The following is a 19,961-nucleotide window of genomic DNA, read 5'->3' as shown; positions in this document are numbered from 1 at the left end:
ACAATTTTAAATGTATTGTAAATTTTGATATAATATGCCTAACTCTCTTCTATAGGCAACATACAATACGCAAACAATATCTGATTCATACGGTTGCCGCAGCGAATGCCGAAAAAGCTTACGCGTATTTATCCGGTTCCCGTTGTATGGGCACGAAATTATTTTACGTATTCGCTCCGAGCGTTAATAAAGTGTCAAAGCAAAATCGACCGACCTGCTCATGGTGGCGGTTGCTTGAATCTTTGTAAGGACGCTTTATTGTATGTTTAAATGGGACATTAAAAAACAAATGCCATATCAGGTTATTTGTTGTGTTGTTCACTGTAAAAATACATGAAAAACTAGTGATGTGAAAAACTTTTATTTTCCTCATGCCCAAAAAAAATTAGACCAAAGAATAAAATTAATTAACGCTATTATAAGGATGAAGTGGGGTTAACTTTTTTCATATATACAAAGGATATGGCAATATACTCATGATATAATAATGTTATTTACGTTTTTATAAGTTTTGTACACATTACATATACTTTTTAGCTCTGATAAATCCGAATTGACTCCAAAAAGTACGGATAAGGTATGTCCTATATAACCCACTATCGCAAATTATGTCAATAAATCTTTATTAACGACAAAAAATATTTTTGTTGAAATATAAATGACATTATAAAAGAACAACTAATGAATTCTAACAATTTGTATTCGTTTATTATCACTAGAAAATAAAATATTCAGGATTAACAAAATAATCCCATAAGAGTAAATACTAAAACGTCCTTACAAAACTGCCAGCGTGTCACGTGACTGTAAATTTCTGTAAAAAGAGGGGAGACGCACGGAGCCAATATGTCCGGTTCCCGCAGTGAGAAGGTTAACCATACCCTAAATTTCAAAGCAATTGGTCAAATAGTTTAAAAGTTATTTAATTTGTTTTTCCCAAATTAATTTTTTTTGCAACACAATAAGTCAGAAAATTATGAAGAACATGTGAATTAAAAAAGGGGCGGGGGCTAACTTCGTCCCTAATTGTCCTAGGACAATTGTTTTTCTTTCTAAATGTGTATTAAAATTCAGTCTTTCTAAATATGAAAAAATATCTTTTTACGGGTAACGGTTAGAAAGTTATTCTAATTGTTTTTAAATAAGCAAAAAATCAACATGTTTTTGCAAAATAATTTTACACTGTTTAAAATTACTTTTTGTCATTTTTTTAAATTAAATTAATAGTGTAAATCTTCTTCTTTCATAAACTATCCAAAGTATTACTGTAGTCTCATAATTTTCTGACTTATAGTTTTGCAAAAAAAATGAATTTGGGATAAACAAATTAAATAACTTTTAAACTATTTGACCAATTGCTTTGAAATTTAAAATATAATTTAAGCACAAGAAGTCTGTCTCAGCATTCCTTGTAATAAGAAGGTTCTAACTTAATTTTTACATAAGTTATGAACATTTGTAAAATCTCAAATTTATGATTTATTTTGCAATTTTCTAAGCAACAAATAAGGATAGACATATTGAGCGAACGCCATATTGAAGTTTTTTTATATGATTTATAAGTTTCTTATTCTCAAATTTGTTTAGAATTCTTCACTTTTTAGTAATAGACGTAAAAAGCGAAGATTTACCGTTTTTTTATCTTCATTTGTTTATAACTATGTATATCATCAAAATCGACTGCAGGAAACATATAGGTTATTATTATAGATGTCCATACTACTCGAAAAATTTGGTTTCGGCCTGGAGGGGGTTGTGTCACGAGAAAAATCTTATTTCTCTGAACTAATAATTTATATCAAAAATCTTTTGTTTTAGTTCCAAACAAAACGAGAAATAAGAATTACTTAAAACCTCTTTGTGGCCTTCCTCTGTCTCCATATTTTAGTGCTGTGAAGGTTAAATGGTTACAGGAGAATATTCCCAAAATACGCAGTTCTATGGCTGCAGGAAACTGCATGTTCGGCACTATCGATTCGTGGTTGATTTGGAACTTAACAGGTAATTATAAAAAAAAAATTAAAATTGGTGCCAAAGCCATAAAAGTATAATAAATTTCAAAAAATTATAGTAGATGAGAAAAAGTAATCCTCAATTCAATTTTATCGCATTAAAAAATGGATAAAGGTTATTAATTGTTTTTACGAAACTATTGAACTAAAAATTTAATTTAAAATCAATGGATTATTAAAACTATGATTACTCACTCGTGATTATTTTTAGTTGAATCATAATATACATAGTATCTAATTCAAATATATACTATTAATGTATTTACCGGTACACAAGTAATATAAACACAGAATATCAAGTATAATTGTTCCATTTTATATTTGCCCATGCGTCATGATTCATTTTCAAACAAGTTCAATCACAACATAAAGTAAAACGTACGTCGATATGCAGTATCATTGATACATACTGTCAGTGGTAAGCTATTATCCCGTGGACGTATTTTATAAAGTTATTTTATTGGAGTGTTTAATCTTTTTTCACTATTGAGGAGATTTATGGACTCGACATTAAACAGCTTGAATATCATACCGACTATTACTAGTATAAAGCTAAATATAGAACGGTACCTATACCGGTACACACGTAACTATAGCCACACTCATAAATATTACTTGTCACGTTTGCGTAAAAAAATAAATAGGTACTTACCGGAAGTAATCAAATTAAGAGAGGATAGTAGTTAGTCTAGTTAGAGGGTAGTAGAGTGTGAAATTCTCATAACCATCAAAACAAAAAAATTAGAATATCTAGGACATGTAATGAGAAATCAAGAACGTTACGGCCTTCTCCAACTAATTCTCCAAGGGAAGGTAAACGGTAAAAGAGGACCGGGAAGAAGATGCATTTCCTGGCTTCAAAATCTACGAAAGTGGTATAACACCACTACCACTTAACTGTTCCGCGCTGCGGTAAACAAAGTCAAGATAGCCATGATGATCGCCAACATCCGGAACGGATAAGCACTTTAAGAAAAAGTAGTTAGTCGTTCTAACAATATTTATGTCTGAAAATAAAAATTACAATAACATATACAGTCGGAAAAATGAAAGATTATTATCCATGAGCGATCATATCAATCACTTATTTTGTATTTGCTGTCTTTTTCTATAACAAACGTTTGTTATTTATAGAAAAAAACAGCAAATACAAAATAAGTGATTGATGTGATCGTTCATGGGTAATTTTTCATTTTTCCGACTGTAAAGACTAAAAGTTCAATAATTTGAAAACCCAAATAAACAATAAGTTCAATTAATAACCAACAAAGGCGCTAATGCCACTGTTACTTAAAATCATAAACGTCAAAATTCACAGTAAACAAGATATCAACGACATGCCATATTGTTTATCCTTCTTGAATTTATTATGATTTGTATGGAAAAGCGGCTTAATTTTGCGATATTAGTTTCTGTGAGTAAAAAAGAGACCTAGTATAAAAAGTAATTCGTGAATAATTTCATGCATGAAAAGTTAGAGTGAAAGAACTATATATAGTTCATCACACCACAATGAAGGTACTTTAATTTTACTGGGGGTGCTGAGTACAGTCCAACAATATCTTGAGGGGAATGAATCAATCTTACAAACGAAATCTGACATCGTGAACTGTTGAATTCCACAATTTCAGCGACGACGGTATTTCATTTTTTTTTTAATTGAATCATTTTCTTAAAAATTATATCCATCGTAAAAATATGGTTTATGAAAATTATCGTAGAATTAAGGATCATTGTAAAGGCATGATATTTAGTGATGTAAGAAGAGAATATTCTCGGCCAGAAAATTCTCAGCGAGAATATTCTCCGGCAGAAAATTATTTTCGAGAATTTTCTATATTGTGTTTACCAATTCACCTAGTATATTTTTTGCATCCCAAACATTGTTATTCTTAAAGCTCAAACACCTACTTGCCGCTCCGCTCATGAAATGCTTTTTCGTTTTCACGCGATTTTAGATCAAATCCCCGAAAATCTAAGTAACCGGGGCTGGGGAATCGCATGAACCACTAGCTAGGGTGTTTACAGTGTTTATTGTTTTGGTGCTATATTAACGTGCAGATATTTAGAACGGATCGAAGTAAAGCATAATTTACTAAAAAACCTAAAACGCTCACTATACTACTCGCGAAGTCGATCGAAGTTCAGTGAGTACGAGAGTGTAGACAGGTTGTTCATGCGACTTTGCTGCGCCTCGGCCTACTTGCATTCTGTGGCGGTTTTTGAGACCAAGTGAAAGAAACCGAAGTCCTTATCGCCCGGCGTAAATGTGTTCCTCGCGAAGTAGAATGAGCGTGTAGTGACGGGTACTTCGGACTTTGGTGAACTTTCCCGAAGTAACTTCGCGAGAGTGTACTGTAAAATTAAAAGTGTACAAGGTAAAGCAAGTACTTTTGCAAATTTTGTGATAGTCAATACTTGAAAAATGCAACAAGAATGACAAAACATTTAGTTAAATGTCCAGTGGGAGCGAGACAATTATTTGAAAAGGATCAACAGAAACATTCATCAACTGCTTTTCAGCCAACACAGTTGTTAGGTTCGTCCAATGACGGTAAGCATGCGTTCATCCAATGCATCGACTGAAAGAAGTTTCAGTACTTATGGTTTTATCCACTCCTCTAAAAGAAACTGTCTTACTGGTGAACGGGTTGATAAGGTAACTTTTATTGCTCACAATTTAAAATTGTTAGACGTAGACCAATCCATGACTGAGCTGGCGACTAGTGAAAAACAAAATCCCACAACTTCTCATCAGTATATTGAAATGCAGAATGTAGATGACCAGAATGCGCGAATGATAGAAATAAATTCTGAATCTGAGGCCTCATCTTTTTCAGATTCGCTCACCACATCCAGTACCTATTAGCTGTTAAGAAAATTTCATTTTTTTGTCAAATAAATTTTGTTTTCTGTTGTTTTTGTATTTTCTTATATATAAAGAACACTGTTGTTTCGTCTCATAATTTTGTATATAATTTAGTGATTTTTAATACTTTATTTCATCTTTAACAATATCCATAAGCGCGTCATAAGGTTCATTCTCAGAAAATTCTCCATATAGATTTATATATTCTTCTTGAGAATATTCTCGGGAATATTCTCCGATTTTTCATTCTCGAGAATTTTCCAACACTAATGATATTACATAGTAAAGAGAGGAGTGTAATTATGTGTTTCTACTATAAATTATAGTATGGTTGCTAACTTCCACTTAATAATCGTAACTCAATTTTTTTGCCAATTTCTTTATATTTTTGCAAACACATTTAACATAAAAATTCAAGGATAGATTAGAAAAACATCCAATAATAATACTCGACTATTCAGTAAATGTGAAAACTATTTTCGGTTGTTATTTATGCACTAATTTATTTTACAATGTATGATTTACTGCCGTTTCCATTTCTTCAATTGGTAAGATATCTATAGCATTCTTAATTCGTAACCATATATGAAAAGGTTCGGTCATATATTACAAGTACTAGAGAAGTTCGGAACAAAGCAAATAAGGCAAAGATGGCTTTTGTAGAAAAAGTCCGATTTTATACCCACAAGCTGAAACTTGTTTTAATCTAATCGATAGATTATGATGTCATGATTCTATGTTTAAAAGTTTACCGACAATTTTCCACGGCAACCTATTTGTTTATACCAATTTTTAAACAAATTTTACACTCACCGGCACAATATTCCGCTACTAAAAATTTTTTATTAAGTTTGACAATTTATAACCTGTTTATTGGTACTCCGATTTTTAAGATTCTTGCATTAGTTTGTAGGTATATGTATTGACATCGTTTGTTTTTATTCCGGTAACAATACATTTTTGCTTAGATGGCATTATACGGGGGTGAATGGAAGCGTTGTATTTTCTCATATCTTCAAAAATTCTGTGGAAAAATTGAGGGGCTGATTTTGTTTCAAAGTCCTTTCGTGTTATCCCGGAGGAATCAACAATATTTTGTTTTTTGAATTATCCGAATATCTCTTTTCTTGTAAAAGCTGTAAATAAAAACACTGCTTTGAAGGTTTATTTAATTAAGAATATTAAACGCACTAAAATTAACATCACAAAACAAAATTAACAACAAAACAATTCAATAGCGGGTATGTTCACCTCTCGCAGCAACGACTGCTCGCAATCTGTTTGGCATCGAATAAATAAGATGTGTGGGGAATAGCCCGATATTCCAATACCAGCACCATAACTGTACCAAATTTTCCTGAAGCCTAGGATGACGGCGAATAGCTATTTTAAATGTATCCTATAAATGCTCGATATGACTGAGATCTGGGCTGCATGAAGGCCATTCCAGTCTTATTAATCCAACCTTTAAGATATTAATTTATGTTTATGAGTCAATCGGTGCTTTTATTTACAAAAAATTGTGCAGCTCTTACAAGAAAAGAGATATTCGGATAATTCCAAAAATAAAATCTTAATGATTTCTCCGAGATAACACGAAAGGACTATGAAACAAAAACTGCTGTTCAATTTTTCCACAGAATTTTTTAAAGTTTGGAGGAAATACAATGCTTCCATTCAGCCCCGTATAATGCCATCTAAGCAAAATTTTTTTGTTACCGGAATAATAACAAACAATACCGATACATGTATCTACAAACTGATGCAAGAACCTTGAAAATCGGAGTACAAATAATAAAGATATAAATTGTCAAACTTAATCAAAAATTTTTAGTGGCGGGATTTTGTGTCGGTGAGTGTATAAAAAATGATTTTTTTCGCTTCGAAACCACTTTTTTTCAATAATTTGAGTTCTTTTAAGACGAAAGTTATGTTTGTAATTTTTTCGTAAAATGCTTACTTTAAGCGTGAAATACAAATAAACAATTAAAAAATCCGAAAAACAGCCAATGTCAGCATTTTTTTCAATAAATTGGACATCATATAACAAACAAAAAATGATGGAAGTTTAAATAAATAATTTCAAAATATGCAATTCCATTTTAATTTAATATGGCATAAGTCAGTTTAAACTATATACCGTTGAGATTCGGGATATATAGCCTTGATGACCGTCTGCACTTTAACGTTCCAAACACATTGATTATATCTTAACCACAAGCTGAATCTTGTTTTAATCGAAACAATATGATGCTACAAGCTACAACATTAAAGCAAGAAGTTTACCACGGGAACTAGCTTGGTAAAAACCAAAGAATAAACTGGACTCAAATAAAATAGAAATTTTTTATTTGATGAAAAATTGTTATAAATGATGAACTGAAATACCTCTACGAATGTAGCTTTGGACATTTGGTTGACGCACTTATCGAGCGAGTAATGGTGAGAAGCTGTCATCCATGGGATTATGCCTGAACGCCTTAAGACCTTTCTAGTCAAAGGTGGCAACGATATCTTGTGATTTTACTAGGCAATCGTAGCCAGTTACTTATTTCCTTTTTTATTATCGGTTTACCATGGGATCGATCCTTGCCAGTAGACCATATCATTAGACGGGCCAACATGGGTATTTCTTTTCGATATTGGAACTCTGAGCTGTCCGTAGACGACTTAGGGTAAGAACAGAACAAGTGAGTCGAGGTGGAGGTGTAGGTCGCGGTGGATGCTACTAGTTAAGTCGCGGTCGATGTCGACAGCACACAGCAAGGAGGTCACCTGCGCTGTCAGTCGAGCTAGAACCACTATCAAGTGGAAGTAATTTAATGAAATTTGAATGACAAAAAGACTGTGCTTTTGCGGTGCTGTGTCAGTCAAGTGATGATAGTGATGAAATGTCAGCTGTAAATAATCAGATCCTCCTTCATATTTCAAAAAATTACTGAATTTAATTACTTTAGAAATTCAAAAATAAACTGAATACAAAAAAGGGATTATATAAAAAGTATTAACTCAGATAGCGCAGGTAATGGCAACTTGGCTTCGAACGGACCAATCACAGGGAAGCATCCTTGTAGGCCGCGCCGTAGACGTCCATGTAAAAACAAACTCATTTGATTTTCAAAAGCATCGATGTAAACCTCCTGGATGGCATCGCGCTAAACCTCCACCGCGACTTACCTGCTCTGTTCTATTCTGTTTGTTTTACATGGATATCGACATCGACCGCGACCTCCACCGCGACCCACTTGTTCTGTTATTACCCTTAGGTTACCTGGCAGTGTGTTGTACCGGGTAAAGCAGCTTCCACGCTGCAATCTATCGAGACTCAGACCTCAGCTTGGGGATTCGTCTTGTGGGTTATAGTCTATCTTTATGATCCAGAGAGTAATATAGCTTAAATTTAACTATAATTTTGTACATAATTTACTGTCTCGGACATAAAGATAGACTATAGACGAGATCCCTAGTATGAATTAAAATATAAAGCAGGTACAAAAATAAACCATTATTTATGTATAAACATTCTCAATTTCTCAAAACCATTATTTCTTTGTAATGGTGGTCTTAATGTAGAGTGGAGTTTTAATATTAACATTTTAGGATTTTCATTTTTTAAGGATATTCTATTCTATGTAATAATAATTGTATTTGAACATATTTCTCACCGGTATCATAGTATATACAGTGGAACCTCGATAACTCGGATTAATCGGGACCACGACCGATCCGGGTTATCGAAAATCCGAGATAGCCGGAGAATATGGTAAAAATTAATAAAATACGGTAAACTTACAGATAAACTCCGTTAGAATTGAAATAACATGAAATATTTTTATAAATATGCACAGTACATATTACCTACTCATTACAATTCTAAAAAAAACACCAAACCCAAACAATACAAGACACACAATACTAAAGACCATTGTTTATAAAAGAATTTTTTAAATAGTCTTTCCTAAACAATGCTGACAGTTTGAAATAAAAAGGAATAGATACTACAGACAGCTGGCTGTTGTTTCTGCGGCGTGTACTATGAGTAATTTTTAATCTCGTGTTCAAATTACACACATAAGTACACGACACAGAGAGTCTAGACACATTATCTCTCAAATATTATATTACATACACTTTTATTGTTGAAAGGATTGTCTGATAATTAACTATTTTGATTGGAAATAAGCCACAATTAAATTGAAAAATACAAAATATTGAAAATCAAAATGTTTATCTGATGAAAATCGGTCCGGGTTAGCCGGACTTCCGGGTTATCGGGGGCCGACTTATCGGGGTTCCACTGTAGTAGTAATATATGTGTTAAATATTATTTTTGCTTAATTTTCCCAAAAATATATGCCTAACCAAGCTTTACATTGACAGTGTAAACCCATTAATGTAACGTCATTCAAAATGGGGACCACGTTACTATCGAGCCGTGGAAATAAGTAATTTCGTGGTCTTCTTAAATTAGGATTTTCTTTCTTAGCTTTATAGAGTATAAACACATAAACCATGGAATTTAAAGAAATATTGCTGGAATGTTCTAATTTCTGCAATGCAATAGAACGGAATTTTTAAAAGAATTTGGTGAGCAGATGCGCACTGATAAAACTCGTCGTTACCCGGTCTTTCATTGCATGTTGATTTAAGGAACATACTGAATTTTTTTAAGTACGTAGGTTGTTCAAATGAAAAAGTACGAAACGACACTGTGGGTATAAATGAAATCTTTATTCAACGTATTCACCATTGGCCTGATCACAACGATCTCGTTGATTAGCGAGCCGAAGGATTCCTTGTTTCCAGAATTCCTGTGGTCGTGACGAAACCCAGTCCCTCGCAGCGTCCTTCAGTTTGTCGTCCGAGTTGAAGCGCTTCCCTGTGAGATGTTTTTTCAGGAGACCAGATGTCCGGGATGTAGGACGCGTGGTCAAACTCCTCCCACTTGAAATTGACCAATTCCGCTTGTGTGACCCTGGAGACGTGTTATCGTGGAGAATAACATCCACCTTCACCGCCAACAGTCGCATTGTGACACGCCGATCATTTCTCACTAGGTCGATAAGATCGGCCGTAATAATCGTGTTTGCCTGGCCGGGTCCTGGTTCATCAACCAAGCTCTCACTGCCTGCACGAAAACGGGCGCTCCATTTTCTCACTGACTTGTCGGACACAAGCTTCCCCGTATATGGTCACCATCCGGCGGTGAATAGCGGTTGCAATGTGAACGCCATGATGTCCTCACAGAACTGCCGCCTGCCGCGTCAATTGGACGACGCTCTTAATAAGAGCCTCTACTCTCTCCTGCGCATGCGGGCGCCCGGGAATGCCCCGATGCCCCGGATCGGAGACGAAGGCGCATTTGCTTCCTTGGATGTCTCACTACGGTAGCCCATAGGAGCATAGGCAAATATGTTTGCGGTTACATTGTTAATACGATGTTTCGTACCTTTTCATTTGAAAAACCAATAGACATTAAATATTACAGTTTTGTGTTATACTTGTATCTGTTTACTTTATGAATATAGGCGGTATTAATGGAGGCGTTCATGTCACCGATGTTACGAACGCATCAAGAACCATGTTGATGAACATCGATACGCTTAAATGGGACCCTGTACTTATAAACTTCTTCGATATTCCTAGCAATATTTTGCCCTCTATACGCTCCAGCTCGGAGGTTTATGGAAATATTATGAAAAGGTCGTTGAAAGGAGTTAAATTGGCTGGATGTCTTGGTGATCAACAATCAGCACTCGTTGGACAGCAATGCCTTATTCGAGGACAGGTAAGTGATTACGTTTTTATTATAAAAAATGACTTAATAATGAAAATTAATGATATTTAGAGGACAGGTGATTGATTTGTTTTTTGACAATACTGGATTAGTACTTAATTGAACTAGTTCGATATTACTCCATTATAGTTTATTATATATTTGTAGATAGATGGTACGTAGAACATTAGTACAAACACTTCAGGTACAAAAAGAAAAAACTTAAAAAAATAAAAAAGAGAAATATTTTGTAATATTTGTAGGCTATTGATTATGTTCAAAATAAGAGAGCTAAAAGGAACTACAACGTTAACGGAATTTTTTTGTCTAATATAGTCAATGGACCTCTAAACTAGAAAAAACCGCGGAGTGCTACCATTTAAATGGGTGCGTTTTTGAGAAAAGGGGTGAATTAGTCCCTAGGCACAGGGTGAATTAGGGTGAGTTCTATGCACTTTTAGCACAAACATGTCTACAGGAAAATTGTTCCAGGTTAAATTTACAATCGAAATATTATATTTTAAGGTCAAAAATATATTTTTTTACAAAAATATATTCAAAAGAAAAGCAAGAAAAAAACACGAAAGAAAGCAATTTTGTTTTTTGCCCCATAACTTTTTTCCACAGGGATATAGGTATAGGCATTGCTTCAACGAAAAATAACTTCCATCCTTCCTCTTTAAAATGAAGTTTGGACAAATTTTCTAAGCTCTATAGTTTCCGAAAAAGGATTTTTCAAATTTCGCCGCTCACAGCATTTTTGGGCAATTTTTCCCATTATCTCGAAAACATTGTTCTGTTACTTTTTTCCACACATTTCTAGGTATATGCAATATGCAATGGTACATTTAGTAGAAAGACTAGTCAATTACCTTTAAAATGGTCTACTGTATAAGGTCATACGGCTCTGTTTAAGCAAGTTATGCTTTTTCAAGGTTTCATAGCTTTAATGATTTTTGATATTTTTAATGATTCTTTTTTTAAATTTCTCAATATGACTATTTTTCTTGTACATTTAGGTATTTACTTTGTGGAATAAAAAAAAGCTTATTTTCTTTACTTTAAAATCGTGTATTGCAAAAAATTCAAGGACTATTTTTAAACGAGATATTCGTAAGATATCCAAGGGTATCCGTAATTTGAGAAAAATTTTAAATTTTTAAAATTTTTTTCAATTAGAAAATTATAATTGCATATTATAACATAATTTTTAATTCCAAATAACTTTTCTTAATAACACTTTTCGAAATTGTGAAATATAAAGGTACTTTACTCTTGAGTGAAATTAATATTTTTTAACATACCTCGTACACTATTGATACAATTTTATATCTGATGATTGCATCGTAGGTATTAGACTCTGCAGAGCATTTTATAAAGAATTTTTTTTTCATAAAGTTAATAATAAACAAGCTGAAAATGCGAGCATTATCATAAGAAAACTTTGTTTATTTACGTATTTTAATTCATAATATGGAAAACTGCAATTATGAAAAGTAGTTTAGAATTAATAATTATGTTTTAATGTGCAATTATATCATTCTAATTTAAATGTTATGAACTATAAAGGTAGTTTACTCTTGATCGAAATTCATATTTTTTATACACCTTGTATAAAATTATTAAAATTTTACATATACATATGTTGGTTGCATCATAAATCTTAGAACATAAAGAGCGTTTTATGAAGAATAACTTTTCTTCGTCAAATTAAAAATAAAAGAGTTATAAGTGAAAATGTTGTTGGTATCCATAATTTGAGAAAAATCTTCAAATATTTTTTCCATTAGAAGGATGTAATTGCACATATCAGAGCATAATTTTTTATACCCAACAATATTATTACAAATACTGTCGGTTCGCTAAACTCAGACACAACTGGCTAGTGATTTTAGTCAATAATTTTGCCAATTTGGCAAAAAAAAACAATTACTAATTAGTTCATAATTACTAAATAATTAGTAATTTTGCCAATTTTGGCAAAATTCGCCAAAAACAAAAAAATTACCTACTAAAATCACTAGCCAGTTGTGTCGAGTTTAGCGAACCGACTATACAAGGTGTCCAGAAACTCTACCGACAAACGAAGACAGGAGATTCCTCAGATAATTTTAAGAGAATTTAACCAAATTCACCTATTCTGAAAATGCTTCCTAAGGGAGCTAGAGCTCTTTGAAGATGGCGTCTTGTAATTAGTTTTTCTTAAATACCTCCAGAACGCTTTTAGTTAGAAAAACGAAAATTGCTACACATATTTATCTTCCAGAGATAAATCGATTCCATCCATTCCTTTTTTGTCTTTAATTTTTAAGCACTTTTGATACTGGATTATTAAATTGTGAGGTATTCTAGTACTAAAAGGTACTCTTGCTTTAAGTCGGTAGGACACACCGTTTTCTAGAAAAATCGATTTGAAAATTTTTCGTTTCCTGAATTTGAAAAAAATTTTGAAAATTAAAAAAAACGGTGTATTTTACCAACTTCAAGCAATAGTAACTTTTAATTCTAGAATACCTCATAATTTAATAATCTAGTGTCAAAAATTCTTAAAAATTAAAGACAAAAAAGGTATGCGATAAAATAACCGTTGACCTACCCAAAACGGACGCATATGACCGGTACTAGAAATTCACAATTAATAAAATCGATTCATCTCTGGAATATAAATAAATGTACCAATTTTCGTTTTTCTAAATAGTTTTTTTTATTGAAATTTTTTTTTGATATTCAAACAACGAAAAATTTTCAAATCGATTTTTCTAGAAAACGGTGTACCTTTCTTAAAAATTGAAAACAAAAAAGTTATGCGATAATATAACTGATGCCCTACCCAAAACGGACGCCTATGACCGGTACTAGAAATTTGCAATTAATGGAATCGATTTATCCCTGAAAGATAAATATGTGTACCAATTTTCGTTCTTCTAAATAGAAGCGTTCTGGAGATATTTAAGAAAAACTAATTACCAGACGCCATCTTCAAATAGCTCTAGCTCCTTTAGGAAGCATTTTCGGACTAGATGAATTGGACTAAATTGTCTTAAAATTATCTGAGGAATCTCCTGTCTTTGTTTGTCTGTAGAGTTTCTGGACACCCTGTATTTTAATTTCATAACAAATGGAACAGTTCATTTATCATAAAGGGGAGGTCGTATACTCGTATAAACCTTTTTAAAGCTGTTAATAAATTATTGCTTTTATAGAGCAAAATCCTCCTAAAACTTTATATACTCGCAGTAGAATTCGAAATATTTTTACGTAAAATATACTTACCTACCTACATATAACTAAAATTCACAATTAACAACAATCTATTCTTTCAAAGAGGCCAACAACTTATACAACAACAACAAATATATAATAAATTAACTATCAATAAACACTACTTTCCTATGAAACAACAAAAACGAATTCTTAAATTAACACACTACTGCACTGAACAGATATCGATAAAGATGACAGAATTAGAGAAAATCTGACGCAGGTTTGTCAAAATGACAGTGATAATTTCTCTATGTTGCCTAATTAGTTATTTAGTTATAATATGTTCGATTTCTTGTTAGAAATAAAAAAATTTAGTAGTTCCAAGGTTACACAAAATCTAGGCATGTGATAAAAAAGTTTATTTGAAGAAAGTTTTTTTTTTTCTTCTTAATGGCGGTACGCCTTTTTTGAATATTTTATTTAGTTATAGAGTAATTTCCACGTACTAACATATTTCTGAAATTGGGCTCTGTACGGCCATTCTTTATTATATTACGAATATGTGTGCCAAATATCTCGACAAAATATTCAAAATTAGAGCCGCAATCTTGAAACGCATTTGTCGCTGACTGTTGATCACTACTGTAGCCTCTTAAGATTTTTGTGTAAAAGTGAGGTACTATACAGGGTGTACTATACAGGGTGAGGCAAATAAAGGGCCTATTAGAAATATCTCGAGAACTAAAGGCAACAGAATCATGAAAATTTGAATTAAGGGGCTTTGAAGAGTCATCTGTTTAATGAAAATATTTTCATTTCATCTATTTGCTACTTCCGGTTATACCGGAAGTTGCTTATAACTTCGTTTTTTTAAATGGGACACCTTGTATATTTGTACATTTTTGGATTCTCTTCGATGTCTTCTTTCTTAAAATATAAGGTTTTGTAACGTTATACAGGGTATTTTAAAAGATAATTACGTTTTTTTATTAATTTCGTAGCAACATTCACACCCTGTAGAATTGTAGTAGTTTGACATCTAAAACTTCACTTACGTTCAAATGATTCTTAATATGGTCTACTATTGTTAAGAATCATTAATATATCTAAATTTTTAATTTTAGTATATAGGGTTGGTCGAAACTCGGAATGAGTATTTTCTGAGTTTCCTTAAATGGAACACCCTGTATTTTAGTATTGTAATGAAATGATATTTTATGGTACTTTTTTATTTCTTAAGCATTCCCTATACCTAACTGCTTTAATTTGTGCTTAATTGTTAATCTCACCAACAATCTTAGCTACGTAGGTATTTTGATAGATAAACCATTATTGGTAATTTTAAGGATCAGTCTGGATTAATATGTATTTATTTCTGAAAACTTATTTGTGATTGAATATTTTCACGGCCAACCTAATAAAATTTATTTTTTGTTGAAATTAATGTTTAACTTAAATCACCAATAACTCACAAATTAAAGCAGTTAGGTATAGGGAATCCTTAAGAAATAAAAAAGTACCATGAAATATCATTTTATTACAATACTAAAATACAGGGTCTTCCATTTAAGAAAACTCAGAAAATATTCATTCCGAGTTTCGACCAACCCTGTATACTAAAATTCCAAAACTAGCTATACTAATGATTCTTAACAATAGTAGACTATATTGAAAATCACTTGAACGTAAGCAGACTCTTTAATGTCAAACTATTAAAATTCTACACGGCAAATATCTCTTAAAATACTCTGCATGATATTACAAAACCTCATATTTTAAGAAAGAAGATATTAAGGAGAATCCAAAAATGTAAAAATATACAGGGTGTCCCATTTAAAAAAACGAAGTTTTAAGCAACTTCCGGTATAACCGGAAGTTTCAAAGAGATGAAAATATTTTCATTTAATAGATCATCCTTCAAAACCCCTTTATTCCAATTTTCATGATTCTGTTGCCTTTAGTTCTCGAGATATTTCTAATAGGCCAGTTATCTGCCTCACCCTATATATTCGGCTAGTAAACCATTAAATAAAAACTGCAATATTTCAACTATTCGTTGAAAAATTTTTTTGGCTATAAAGTCACTGAAGAAAAATATTGTCTCACATAAAAATCGTATGGATTGAAAAGTATGATGTAAAAAATTGTCAAATGGAAAATTTGTTTAGGTGAAAAACTATAAAGAAAATAATTTGTGAAAAGAATAACCGTAGATGACAAAAATCGTATCACTGAAACACCGTAAGCAAATATCTTATAGTGGAAAATTGTTTAACAGAATAATCATGCTACGGAAAAACCGTAAAAGAAAAATATGTGACAGAAAAATCGCCAACTGAAATACCATACGGCAAAAAAAAATTGGGAAAAATGAACAGGCAGGAAAATCGTCCTGCAGAATAATCGTTGGGCTAAAAGCTGTAGCCTATAAATTGCGGATTGTCACACTGTGCAGACATTGATTTGACCTTATCCAAAAATGCTAATATCGATTTAATTCAAATATCTCTCTGTATATTTATTTAGTGAAATGTACCCAATGCTTTGGAGTGAATACGTTTTCTATTATTACAGTCATAAACGGCTCGTTTAGAAGGTGTATTGGACGTTTTTATTCATAACTTAATTGTCGTTCAAAAATCCATTATTTTAACCATAACATTTATTCTTCATGGCCGTCTTTCACAATTATAAATCAATGTATGAGGAAATGGAAACGTATGCATTGATAGATGAAAAATACAAATCGGTTTTTCTCGAAAATGGTTCCGTTGTAGGGACTTCAGTTAAGAGCATATTTTTTTTATAAAAGTGTTACAATTACCAGTTTTTTTTTAGAGATAATTTTCAGCCGAACGATTATTCTCTCGCACGATTTTCTTACCTGTTCATTTTGTCCATTTTTTTAAAGATTTGGAACCGTTTGGAAGAAACTTAAATTAAACTGATTGATTTTAGAGTGCCATCTTTGAAGAGGTCTAGCTTCCTTAGGAAGCATTTTTTTGATGAAGTGATTTACGTAAAATCGACATAAAATGAGTTCCAAAATTTGTAATTTAATTACCCGTGTTGAGCTGCCCCCCCCCCCCACTTGCAAAAATTAAAAAACAAATAGCCCTGATTTATGAGCTATTTATGAGCTATTTATGAGCTCTCATATTCCGCAAACTAAAAATTTTGAGCTCGTTCCACTGAGCAGGAATTTAATACCCTAGTAGTACTTAAAAATAGGAATATTGAATCGGTTTTTGCGGCATAATTACGAGCTATTTATGAGCTCTTGAAATTATATAGTTTCGATTTTTGAGCTTATCCCCTTCACCCCCAAACAACCCTTTAATTGATTTAACTTAAGAGAAAGATGCTGAGAAAACTTAAAATATATCGTATTGCGGATATAATTCCTATAGCTTATATACTCTAAGAATAAACTATTAAATCAAGGGCATTTCGATTATTGAGCTACAACCCCTTCGCAAGAAAACCACCCTATCTTCCCGGCTTAAGAGAAAGTTGTACTTAAAATGCGTTAAACTAATTATTTGGCGACTACATATCATTTAATAATTTATAAGCTTCCAAATTACGCGCACTTAGATCAGTAAATTGCAATTTATTTTGTATAGTGCAGTCACTGAAGGTAAAAATCAACGATTACCTTCAAGTTCGGTGAACCTTCATCGATTTTCACGAAAATTGGTCAATGGTTAGAGGATACGTCAAGAAACAAAGGTGACATGGTACCACCTTGCGCCTTTACCCTGAGGGTGGATACCGCCCCTTCTCGTGGGTGAAAATTATTTTATAAAAAATAACTGCACAAATCAATAAAAGAACAAATTAAAAGCAAAATTTATTATATAAAGTTAATAAAATAAGTCAATACTTTTTAAGTTATTAAAGATCAAAGATTTTAATTATTTGTGAAAAAAATGCATGTTTTGAAGAGGTTTTTTGTAAATCACTGAAAAACTGTAAGTTTTTACAAAAAAGTTAATAGTAGTTTAATTCGTATAGCTTATATTCTAAGAATAAACTCTTAAATCACGCACCTTTCGATTATATAGCTACAACCCCTTCGCAAGAAAACGACCCCATTTTCCCGGCTTAAGAGAGAGTTGTTCTTAAAATAATTTAAATTGATTATTTGGCGACTACATATCGTTTAATAATTTATTAGCTTGCAAAATATACGCATCTCAATTATTGAATTGCCATTTTCTTTCTATAGTGCAGTCAATGAAGGTAAAAATCAACTATTACCTTCGATTTCGGTAAATCTTCATTTATTTTCACGAATTGACAATAACAACTTGGGGTTTTAGCCTGGGGTATATGTCACCCCTTCTCGGGAGTGAAAATTACTTTATTAAAAATAACCCCTCAAATCGAGAGAGGGACAAATTGTAAGCAAAATTTGTTATATAATGTGATTAAAATAAATCAATACTTTTTGAGTTATTAAAGATCAAATATTTTAATTTTTGGAAAGAAAATGCATGCTTTATAGCGATTTTTCATAAATGACTCAAAAACTGTAAGTTTTTACAAAAAAGTTTTCATCACTAAAATTGAAGCTAATAAAAAATATAATAAATTGCTTACTTGAAAAACCTTTAATGTTAATTTAAAGTAAGTTATTGGTAATTAAATATATATTTTTTTCCGCGACTGTTCAAATCTAAGGGTTCAAGCTTAAATAACGGGAAAAAGATGCATTTTATAACACTTAGGTACTAAATACTTGTCAAAGTACTTAGAAATACCCATCAAAAATAAGATCCAGGAAAAGTTGATAGTATCAAAATCCGCTCACCAATTTTCGTGAAAATTAATGGAGATTTACCGAAATCGAAGGTCATAGTTGATTTTTACCTTCAGTGACTGCACTATAGAAAGAAAATGGCAATTCAATAATTGAGATGCGTATATTTTGCGAGCTCATAAATTATTAAACAATATATAGTCGACAAATAATTAATTTAAATTATTTTAAGTACAACCCTCTCTTCAGCCGGGAATATGGGATGGTTTTCTTGCGAAGGGGTTGTAGTTCAATAATTGAAAGGCGCGTGATTTTAGAGTTTATTCTTAGAATATAAGCTATACGAATTAAACTACTATTAACTTTTTTGTAAAAACTTACAGTTTTTCAGTGATTTACAAAAAACCTCTTCAAAACATGCATTTTTTTCACAAATAATTAAAATCTTTGATCTTTAATAACTTAAAAAGTATTGGCTTATTTTATTAACTTTATATAATAAATTTTGCTTTTAATTTGTTCTTTTATTGATTTGTGCAGTTATTTTTTATAAAATAATTTTCACCCACGAGAAGGGGCGGTATCCACCCTCAGGGTAAAGGCGCAAGGTGGTACCATGTCACCTTTGTTTCTTGACGTATCCTCTAACCACTGACCAATTTTCGTGAAAATCGATGAAGGTTCACCGAACTTGAAGGTAATCGTTGATTTTTACCTTCAGTGACTGCACTATACAAAATAAATTGTAATTTACTGATCTAAATGCGCGTAATTTGGAAGCTTATAAATTATTAAATGATATGTAGTCGCCAAATAATTAGTTTAACGCATTTTAAGTACAACTTTCTCTTAAGCCGGGAAGATAGGGTGGTTTTCTTGCGAAGGGGTTGTAGCTCAATAATCGAAATGCCCTTGATTTAATAGTTTATTCTTAGAGTATATAAGCTATAGGAATTATATCCGCAATACGATATATTTTAAGTTTTCTAGCATCTTTCTCTTAAGTTAAATCAATGAAAGGGTTGTTTGGGGGTGAAGGGGATGAGCTCAAAAATCGAAACTATATAATTTCAAGAGCTCATAAATAGCTCGTAATTCTGCCGCAAAAACCGATTCAATATTCCTATTTTTAAGTATTAAATTCCTGCTAGGGTATTCCACTAGGGTATTAAATTCCTGCTCAGTGGAACGAGCTCAAAATTTTTAGTTTGCGGAATATGAGAGCTCATAAATAGCTCATAAATCAGGGCTATTTGTTTTTTAATTTTTACAAGTGGGGGGGGGGGCAGCTCAACACGGGTAATTTAATTTTGTGAAGAGCGGTTGTGGATACGT

The 19,961-nt window shown here is 32.1% G+C and overlaps 1 protein-coding gene across 1 annotated transcript in view; it reads left to right on the top strand.

Moving 5' to 3' along the window:
- LOC114329073 (glycerol kinase) overlaps window positions 1-19,961 on the top strand; it is a 50,866-nt gene that overhangs the window by 8,682 nt on the left and 22,223 nt on the right. Inside the window, exons 3-4 of the mRNA XM_028278087.2 lie at window positions 1,819-2,001; window positions 10,410-10,669. Coding sequence (XP_028133888.1) covers window positions 1,819-2,001; window positions 10,410-10,669 — 443 coding nt within the window. The remainder of the gene's footprint in view (window positions 1-1,818; window positions 2,002-10,409; window positions 10,670-19,961) is intronic.

This window comes from Diabrotica virgifera, chromosome 1 (genome assembly GCF_917563875.1).
Source record: "Diabrotica virgifera virgifera chromosome 1, PGI_DIABVI_V3a".
Lineage (NCBI taxonomy): Eukaryota > Metazoa > Arthropoda > Insecta > Coleoptera > Chrysomelidae > Diabrotica > Diabrotica virgifera.
Note: the sequence above shows the minus strand (reverse complement) of the source record. Positions and strands in the feature narration are given on the sequence as shown.